This window comes from Apis dorsata, unplaced genomic scaffold (genome assembly GCF_000469605.1).
Source record: "Apis dorsata unplaced genomic scaffold, Apis dorsata 1.3 scaffold_52, whole genome shotgun sequence".
Classification (NCBI taxonomy): Eukaryota; Metazoa; Arthropoda; class Insecta; order Hymenoptera; family Apidae; genus Apis; species Apis dorsata.
In genome coordinates this window covers 2,422,002-2,432,035 of record NW_006263353.1, presented here as the reverse complement: position 1 = coordinate 2,432,035, position 10,034 = coordinate 2,422,002, and the positions used below count along the sequence as shown (strand labels likewise).

At 28.5% G+C, this 10,034-nt stretch overlaps 2 protein-coding genes and 3 long non-coding RNA genes across 7 annotated transcripts in view; 3 read left to right on the top strand and 2 right to left on the bottom strand.

The window, feature by feature from the left end:
- The window catches only part of LOC102671014 (rho-related BTB domain-containing protein 1), a 15,815-nt gene extending 9,358 nt beyond the window's left edge, over positions 1-6,457 (bottom strand). The window contains exon 1 of one of the 3 annotated variants that reach the window (XM_006609287.2): positions 5,798-6,457. The gene's annotated coding sequence lies outside the window, so the exon portion shown is untranslated. Of the gene's footprint in view, positions 1-2,188; positions 3,156-5,797 lie in introns of those variants that run through there. The other 2 variants (XM_006609286.2, XM_006609289.2) reach the window with 2 other exon arrangements.
- On the top strand, positions 291-2,584 carry LOC116186765. Its single transcript, XR_004151773.1, has 2 exons — positions 291-466; positions 551-2,584. It is a non-coding gene; the product is annotated as an uncharacterized LOC116186765 (long non-coding RNA).
- Positions 4,127-5,518, top strand: LOC102671435. Its single transcript, XR_004151774.1, has 2 exons — positions 4,127-5,119; positions 5,200-5,518. It is a non-coding gene; the product is annotated as an uncharacterized LOC102671435 (long non-coding RNA).
- Positions 6,458-7,570: 1,113 nt separating the features above from the next.
- The window catches only part of LOC102681617 (alpha-tocopherol transfer protein-like), a 4,444-nt gene continuing 1,980 nt past the window's right edge, over positions 7,571-10,034 (bottom strand). The window contains exons 2-7 of the mRNA XM_006609282.2: positions 9,214-9,358; positions 8,647-8,806; positions 8,395-8,575; positions 8,110-8,295; positions 7,928-8,033; positions 7,571-7,842 (exon numbers count right to left, since the gene is read on the bottom strand). Of these exons, the coding sequence (XP_006609345.1) occupies positions 7,682-7,842; positions 7,928-8,033; positions 8,110-8,295; positions 8,395-8,575; positions 8,647-8,806; positions 9,214-9,352 (933 nt within the window). The 5' untranslated portion in view covers positions 9,353-9,358 and the 3' untranslated portion in view covers positions 7,571-7,681. The remainder of the gene's footprint in view (positions 7,843-7,927; positions 8,034-8,109; positions 8,296-8,394; positions 8,576-8,646; positions 8,807-9,213; positions 9,359-10,034) is intronic.
- LOC116186767 lies at positions 8,719-9,467 on the top strand. The gene is made up of 2 exons (XR_004151777.1): positions 8,719-8,804; positions 9,212-9,467. It is a non-coding gene; the product is annotated as an uncharacterized LOC116186767 (long non-coding RNA).

The following is a 10,034-nucleotide window of genomic DNA, read 5'->3' as shown; positions in this document are numbered from 1 at the left end:
TTATTTTAAATTATGCTAAAAACTAAAAAAAAAAAAAAAATAAAAAATTAAAATATTCTTTTTACATTAAAAGAAGATATTACTTAATTATTATATATGTAAATAAATAATACAAAAAATAATAAATATATATAAATATATACAAATACAATAAATATACATAAAAAGATTAACACTAAAATCTTGTTTCTTATCTTCAAGGATAAAATCCATCGATTTTTTAATTTATTATCTAAATTCCTATTAATTCTTAATTCTATCTTTCTTATTCTATTATTATTTATTTTGAGTTATTATTTAGATTTTATTTACGAATGACATTAGTCCATAAATGTTAGCATTCACTCGTTTTCGTTTCATTTCAGCAGGGTGAACGATTAATTTCGAACGGTTCATTCACGATGAGAAACACTTTGGGTATTACGCAGCGGCTTTGAATGAAACTTCCCAACTAGGTCGAGGTTCGGTAGGTATCAGAAAATGATTTCAACCGAAAAGCATTTAAACTTTCGATATATTTGAAGAAACTGATGATTTCCTTTTCCCATAGATTTCAGGCAGCGTTATCTCAAGGCCTCGTTATCTAAGATGAAGGAAAAATTATTTTGAGTGACGAGCTCTTGATCATTTAAAGAGAAGTGAATTATGCAAATGTATACATATAGATAATTGCTCATGAATAAGAATTCACCACAAGAGAAATAAACAAATTACGCTTTGTATTTTTTTTTTAAATTCATTTCAATTTACTAATATTTGTTCCTTTATTAATGTTCACAATATATGTTCACAATAATTCTTGAGACAATTCTTGATTTTTAAATCGTATATCTTCAATAATGATTTTTTATAAATTTAAATTTTTCTTGTTTGATTCATACATAACCTATTAACGATCTTCAACTTCCATCTAGAATTATATATAAAAAAATTCCTTTCTTTAAAATATATACAACAATTTCTCTAATTCAGAATATTATATTGATTAGCCTACTATTATAATAATCACTCTAATTTTCGACTAAATTGAATAATTTTATCGAAATCTGCTTTACTGCTGAAAGTAAACTTCAAGGTGATATGGACATATATTGCGTGCAGAAAGTCCGTTGACGCATTGCAGAAGAACAAAATTGTCGAGAGGTCAGCAAAATGAGCGAAAAGAGGTAAAGCAAAGTATAAAAAAGAAATGAAAAAAAGAAAAAAGAAAGAAAAAAGAGAAAATGATGGCGCATTTGAACCGACGGAGAAACAGCATTCGTCCCTGCCCGGCCGGTAAATCAATTTCGTCGAAGGACAATCCAAGAGTCCGAGAATTGCAGCGGGGTCAACGAGCCGCGTAGCGGCCGCATTAATTAAGTAAACGCTGCTCCTATTGCCGACCTCTTTTAACGACTAATCGCTTTCGACGCTCACGCGATTACGTTCGCTACTCTTCATCGCTATCATTTTCAGACTGGAATACTATTTAGAAATCCTAATTTAATCATCTATGCATCTGGCCAATCGAACAATTAAGTAACATACATCACGACATTCAAACTATTATCTATGGCTCAGAATAATAAAAATAAAATTTTCATTAAACAAAGATATTTCTAGTATGTTTTTTCAAGAATTAAAACATCAAGAATTTAACAAAGACATATTTTTCAAATTAAATTTCGTTTCGATATTAAATCTTTATTTTACATTTATCATGTTATAAAATGTTAAGCGAAGTTGCTCGTTATAGATATATCAATCAGCTGTTGACGCACAACGGGACATCTATCAAGATTGCTTTAACAAGATATTATCATTGATGGAGTTATTTTCTATCGAAGAGTGAAATTAAATAAATTATATTTTCTATAAAGATGTGATAGGAAAAAATTCACGTGTGATCGCTTCGAACAACGTATTACGCCAGAGACATAGCCTGCACGCAGTGTGGTCTCTTACATAAGTCAGAACAAAGGTTAGACAAAGAGATAGAGAACACTGATATGAATAGTTGACACGTAATGATGTTTTCGCATGGATTCTGGTTTCTCTCGGAAAATAAAACACTTAAATAATTCTTTAACTTTTATAAACAGCAACAGTTAACAATCAACTGCAAGATTGATGTGTCAATTGAATGCATCTAAACGTATATGTATGTTCTGCGTCATTGCAATGTTCAAATTTAAATTGTTTCACTTACCAAATTAGAAGATGATTGATTTATTTGACAAACGATTCTGATACTGGCAGTGCTCTTGTTTTTATTTTTCTGTCTTCCAATATATATTCACTCAAATATCACGCCAACAAATCGGCACAGAAAAAGACGTTTCATCAACGTATACTATTCAATTAATACGAACATTCACGCCGGTTTCTTCGGGCACAATGAAATGCGAGACATGCGACAGTTTCGACGCTCGTACCGTCTATGTCCGCAACGTATTACATATACCACTTTGCATAGATGAAACGAATCTTATAAATGCACGAAATCACGTCTATTTACACGCACTGTGATATTTAATGGGACAGTATCTCTGTTAAAGAAAGACGAATCCATAAACTCGTGTTCCATTAACGCGAGTTTATGATACGAAATGAAAAACGGGACGAACGAAGTGACAAAAGTGAGGTTACGTAGGTCCAAGTTCGATGATACAAGTCTTATTGAAACGAAGTCTGATTAGTCGATAATTTTCACCGCAAGTTTCTTTCTTTTCCTTCTGTCTCTATCGTCTTTCGGATCGTGACAATGGACTAGAAGCTGCAGCGGCACGCTGCACACCCAGGACGCACCACGCAAGTTCCAGCTGACGTCCTGGCGAATCGAAGTGGGGAGCAGATGAAGCAGTCGAGCGTGGTAAACAGCCCTCATGGATTTAGATCAGCCTTCGTCGTTCGACGGTCCATCACGTTTAGTTCGTTTTAATATTGACATTTGGTTAAAGAATCTGTGATACTTTTTTTTCTTTTTAAATGTAATACATATTGAAATTTAATCAAACATTTTTAATAATTTAGAGATTATGAAGATTGGAATTTCGTGAGATTCTGATTGGAAAACAAAATGGAATTAAATCTGGATGTCTTTTATAATCTTTTGACTAATATGGCATCTATAAATACATATTGAAAAGATTAAAGGTAATTAATCATTAGACATTTACTATGAACGATTATAGATATTAATTTTTCGTAGTGAATATGGATATAGTGTAGTATAATTTTTTCCAGGTTTTTATTCTATATTTCTCTATTACTTAATTAATAAATATAAAATATAAAATATTAAATGAAAAATTTAATAATAATTCATTACAGATGGAAATTTATAATTTATTAGATATAGTAATTATCATTATATTAGATTTTATTTATTTTTTATTTCCAAACGAGTTTCAAAGAGTTTCTTAAAAATTAAAGAAGATTAGTTATCTTAAATTATTCAAAATAAATAAAAAAGATTGTGCACTATTCAACAAAATTTTATTTTGATAAGAAAATGGAGTAATAACTTCAAGCAAATAGGAAATGCATGTTCAGATAATTGATGATAGTTAATATCCTAGAAATAGACTCCTAGATAAATATATCCCATCATTTCGACAATGCACATGTGCACGTTCAAAGGATCAGCTCAATTGTTGACGACGAATTCTCTATCCCTCTAAATCAACTGGAGGAAGAGAGAATCAAAGCTCCAGGAAGGGAGAATCATCGAGACAGGAAAGGAGGGAAATATAGGCATTGAGGAGAGTTCAAGCGAGAGAAAACAACGAGTAGTCGACCAATCATGCAACATTGAATGAACTCATCTCTGACTCCGATGTGTCTTATTTAATTCCTTTGCTAGCATATCACCCTTTTATCTTTTTATTCCTAACTTATCTATTTTAGAGAGATTTTGAATGTCATGATATCAATGATTTATATCATAACAGTTAGTATTTAATTGTAGTTATTAAAAAATTTTAAAGTATGATAATGATTTATCTTGATACAACATTACTTGTGAAGTGCTTATTATATTTTTTTTATAAATTAAGATAATAAATATATGATTGTTGTCTTTTAAGAATCTAAATTTTTTTAAAAGAAATCTTAAAGAATTTAGATTTTTTTCAAATCTAAAATTCTGTTTTATAAAATATAATTTATTCTATACACATATTAAAATTAATTTTTCTATTTTTTGAATTTAAAAGCAAATATTAACGAGCCAACTGTTTCGAATTGTGAATTAGGAAAGTATTTGACTTTGATCATCGAGATTATAGGACTTCGATAAAGGGATATCAACCGGCAAGTTACGCAAAAAAAAAAGTCGAGATGTGGAAATAAAAAGCATTGGAACGGTTGGCATCTGTTTCACGCGCATGCTAGCCTCGCTCATGACGTCAGAGGGTGAAAAATCAATCCACCCTTGTACAGTGCGGCAAGATAGGATTGTATATCTGGCGGCCACAGTCGCCATCATTAAATTAACCGAATTAATTGTACTTGTCTAATCGATCGCCCTTGGGCCAATTTTCAGTTTTAGAATTCTAACGATCGATGATGTTTCGGAGATTTTTCTTGGATTTGTTAGAATGGATTTTTAAAAGGAAGATGCAGAGATGATTACATATTGAAATATTTGACAGTATAAAGAATTTATTGAATGTCGCAAAGAGATGATGATAGAGAATCTTAATGTAGGAAAAATGACTGCTTAGAAAAGAAAAAAGAAGAAGTGGATAACTTAATTATTATTCAATGCAACGTGGCAAAAAGATTTCCAAGTATGAAGGCTTGAAATAGTATTTTTACATTTGTAAATTCATTTTATGAAAGTTCTGCAATGAAATTGGCAATGAGTCTGGGAACTATGATTACGTAATAGTTATGAATGAATTTCATTGTAATATTGAAGTTATTTTGGGAAGCAATATTAAAGCTTCAAGAATCCAAATTACTTTTGAAACTATACTATACTTTGAAGATTATAATATTTAAATTGGTTTATAGACTATAATTGAATTTTCATTTTTTGAAAATTTATTTTGAAACTTGTTTATTTGATTTGCTTCAAGAAATTGCTTGTAATATTATAAAATTGAAATTAAAATTGAAAACGACTGTTGCATAGGTAAAGAAAATATGAAACATTTCGTTATGCAATCCATTCAAATAGTATTATTTAATCGATTAATTAATTGTTCGTTCCAGCTCGTTAAGACATACATCCATGTAATTGGAATAATGCTTATATAATGCATTACTTCGAAAACATAAGAAAAATTTTAGCATAATGCATAAATTTCAAATTGCGTGATATAGAAGGCTTGAAAATGACCACGAAAATATATTCCAGTGAATTTTATTAAACGCTGAATGCTTTATTCCATTTCAATGCATTTTTTATTCATCGCAATGCACCTTTTGCGCAGTAATTGAATTGAAACGCTGACGTCGAATGACTTCGAGATGTTGCGCCTTCTTGCATCTTTTCATGTATTTTATATTTTCTATTTGTTAGAAGGAATAAGATAAAAGTTATAAGTCTAATAGAACTTTGATAATTTGAGAATTTCATTATCATTATCTAAATTGAAATATTAAAGCAAAATGCAATTTCTTTGCAATTTTTTATTTATTCAAATTGAAATATTATAGCAATGTTTAAAATCTAAAAGTCATTGAATTTCTTTGAACATTGAGGTTTGAGATATATGCAATAATAATATTTTGTATTCTTTGTTTTCTATATTTTTATATATATTTTTTTATTTGTAGATGATATTTTCTATATTGGTGAAACGCTTACCTGTTATCCACGTTATACGACACGTTTTCGATCCCGAAAAAATGCAATTTTTTCTGCGTTTTCCTTGCAAACGACGTTGCACCTTCGCATGATAATTGATAACAACTGTTTTTCCTTTGTGCCGGCTTATAGCTGTTGTGAATCTTATACTCTGACTACGTGCAATTCGCGACTACGAGCAAACAATCCGCAAGATTACAGCCGAAAGGGATTTCTGCATTGCTGTTGTGCCTCAACTTGGGCTACCATTAGCTCATCAAGTCCGTTAAACGAACACGAAAGAAGACAGACACTGAGGTGGACTTAAGTGTTTGAAGTTGATTGTTAAGTAACAGTTTAAATTGTGTATAGGACTGATAAACGCAACAACTTAGAACACGTTGCAATGCATTATATCTAAGTGGTTGTTGGAGTGTTAAGATCGAATATGCATTTATTTTTTTATTTAATTGATATTTTAAGTTGATATTTAATTATTAATTATTTTTTTATTTTATCAATTACAAAATAAATATTTTTTTAGGGATATCATAAGATATGATAATTGAAAATGAACTTCGAATTGCGATGAAAAAAGTCGAACGAGATTTCGAATTTTTTTAAGAAAGTTGCATCTTTTTAAAAGATGAAAAGTATTATAAGTAAATTTATAATAATTGTGAATGAATTACAAATTGTGGTTTTTTCTAATAGAAATTAAGAATGATTTTAAAATGGAATTAATTTCATGCGAATTAAATGGAAAGATTATGATAAGATTAATGATACGACTGAGAAATGATTTCTGCATTGCACAAAGAATTTCAGATACAATATGAGAAGATTATGAATATATTTATATATGTGTATGATTGAAAAAGAGAATAAGATGAATTCGAGCCTGAAAAACATTTTGATAATCAAAAGATAAGTTTAATGAGCCAGTAATCGCTGAAACTATTTTTATTACAAAATCAGAGCTTTTTTTTTATATTATTTTTTTTTCAGTCTCCATCTCGTATAGAATTTTAATAATACAAAAGAAATTTGTAGAAAAAGTGTGTATACATTCTATTAAAATGATTCTGTTAAGATTTTAATCAATAAGTGAAGGAAAAAAGATTAATAAAGTTAATGAAATATCGGAGTTTCTTGAATATATATACATAAACTTTGCAATAAGTATAAATAAGGAAAGAAGATGGTGGGAGAAAGACAAAGATAGGATAAAAATGTGGAAATCAGCGCCATCTTCAGAGTGCCGCAAATGAAACTCAATACATAAGGACAGAAAATAATTGAAAAAGGACAGAAATATATCAGAATTGACTCTCAGCGCCATCTTTTGAATAACAGAGAAATTTCTTCAAAAACAAGATAAAGTAGAACAAGAATTAACAATCAATGCCATCTGTTAAATAATAAAAATATTATGAGATTGAATATTTTCTTAAAGTAATTGAAAGATGGCGCTGATTGTAAATTCTTATTCTTCTTTATCTACTATGTTTTCAAGAAATACATTTCAAGAAATGTATTTGATATTCAAAAGATGGCGCTGATAGTTATTTCTGATATATTTCTGTCCTTTTTCAGTTATTTTCTGTCCTTGTGTATTGAGTTTCATTTGCGGCACTCTGAAGATGGCGCTGATTTCCACATTTTTATCCTATCTCTATCCTTCTTCCTCCATGTTCTCTCCTTGTCTATACTTTGTAAAATTTGACATAAAATTTATAAAAGTATAAGTTTTAAATCATTTGTATACATGTTGAAAAATAATACGAAATAATATTTTTTATTTTAATATTTTTTTATTAGATACAATCTTAAATACAATATAAAAGTACAATAAAAATAAAAAGTAAACAAAAATAAATTTATAAAAAATATACCCAAAAAATCTTAATCAATATTTAGTTGTCTAAAAGAACCCTGTAATCCTTCCAATTCTTTTAAAAGTCTCGTTTTTGATTCTGGAAGTCTAGCATTTTCGTTCGTTCGACTGAGTTTTTCCTCTCGCAAAAACCAGTCTCTGTTTTTCTCAATTTTTTTTTTCCATGCGTCTAAAAATATTATTTGAATAAAAAAAAGATAAAAATAATTTCCTCAAATATGTAATCATGTGAACAATTAAAAATTTTAACAAACCATTCAACTCATCCAAAGTGCCTGCTTTTCCACCCCATTCATTTGGAAGTATATCTTTGTTCATATAAGAATGCAATTCCTCACCACCACCAGTATGAATTCGAAACTTAAAAATGATAAATATTTACATAAAATAAATGAAACCTAATAATCTATATTTTAAATATTTAAATATCACTTACTTTTTGAACGAGTCGAACTTTCAATAAAGGATAAAATATATTTAGAATACTTTCTATGAATGCAGGAGCGTGAAGAAAGTGAACTCTATGAAGTCGTAATGGCATGCTATCTTGCATTGCCAACATTGCCTTACGAACAATACTCTGAGTTGGACTGCATTTCGTAAAATGAACCACACCAAATCCCTATTCGATTTGAAATTATTTCAATAATGAAATGATACAACGATTCAAATGTAAAAAAAAAGATTTGCGATTTAAAAATAATGTTAATTTTGCAGTTACCTCGAGATCGATCACCATAATATTTGATAGACATTGTTCTTCTATCAGACGAGTATCCAGGACCATAAGAATCCTTCTAGAGATGGTCTGAATAGAAAATTTATCTATCGCACTGTCCTTTAATCGTAAAATCGTCACTCGATGTCCTTCGTCCGTTAATGATGGTAAAATGAAATATTGGCTAATTGAAAAAATATATTAAATTAAATTCCAAAAAAATGAAAATCACAAATTAATTAATGAAATAGTTACATCGCTTCGCAGCATTCTTGAATTTCTTGTGCAAGTGGATCTCGAACGGCAAAAAATTCTGGAATTGCGGTACGTATGCTGAAATATCGTTCCAAAATCAATTTGCATCTCTCTATGCTATTTTTGCAACCAAACAGAAATCTCTCGAGCCTCGTATCGTCTGCATTTAAAAAATTGCGAATTTCCATAACATAGAAGTTCAAAGTAAAGGCGAATTTTTAATAATTTTTTTCTTAAAAAATTATATTGTAAATTTAATTTTCGAATAATAGACAATCTTATTGAAAATAAACAAAAGTAAAAAAAAGTGTATTCAATTTAATATTTCTAGTGTAGAATTTTAAATAATAATTTTATCAAAAATAGAGAAAAGAGAAAATAGAATTACATATTCACTTCAAAATATTTTTTGTTATTGAAATTAAATAATACTTTTAAGATTAAACAAAATTTAAAATATAAATTTGTTAAAATTTCTTAAATTTATTTGTTTTTTTATATTTATTTTTCGATCTTCTTATTTAATTTTCATTTTAATTAATTCGCAGGATAGAAAGAAATTCAGACCCATATGGTTAGGCAGATGAGGTTGTTTCGAGAGCCAATCGCGTAAAGCAGCCACATCGCGTTTCTTCGTTTCTGGATCTGTCGAAACCTCCTCGTTTATCCGTTTCTGTTGTTCTGCCGTCGGTGGTAGCAATGTCATAGCGAACTGTAATCCGACGAATTAAAAAATATCGAATTCATTATCATAAATTGTAATGCTTTAATCTTTAATTACATTTACAGAACCCTATCTATTTTCATTGTTGACGCAATTCGTAAGGAAACGTGCTTATCACAGGAATAATTATTAACAATCAATATTGATACTCGTACTCGACAAGCGAGCAAAGTGCAAAATTATTCGTATTTTTTTTGATTTTTAAAAAAATTATCATTAGAATTATCTATAAGTTAAATAGTTATAGATTTTCTTTGAAAATGTGTACCTTTGCAAAATTAATATTGAGTTTTATTCAAAAACATAATTCTAACCTAGATATATATATTTACCATTATATATATATTTATTTTTTTAGAAAATATTCTATACGAGAAATTGTTTGATGTTTAAAAGTAATTTGATTTTTCAAAGAATGAGTTTTTTTTAATAAGGTTTGTATTTTAAAAATTGAAGCTATATACAATTGTGAAATATATGTGAAATATATTTGATATATGAATACGTGTCTTCAATATTTCGATTTTTAAAAAAAATTATTATTAGAATCATCAACAAGTTAAATCATCAGTTAAAGATTTTTTGAAATTATATGTAAATATCTTTGATAAAATTAATGTTGATTTTTATTCAAACAAACATAATTTATCTATAATCTAGATTT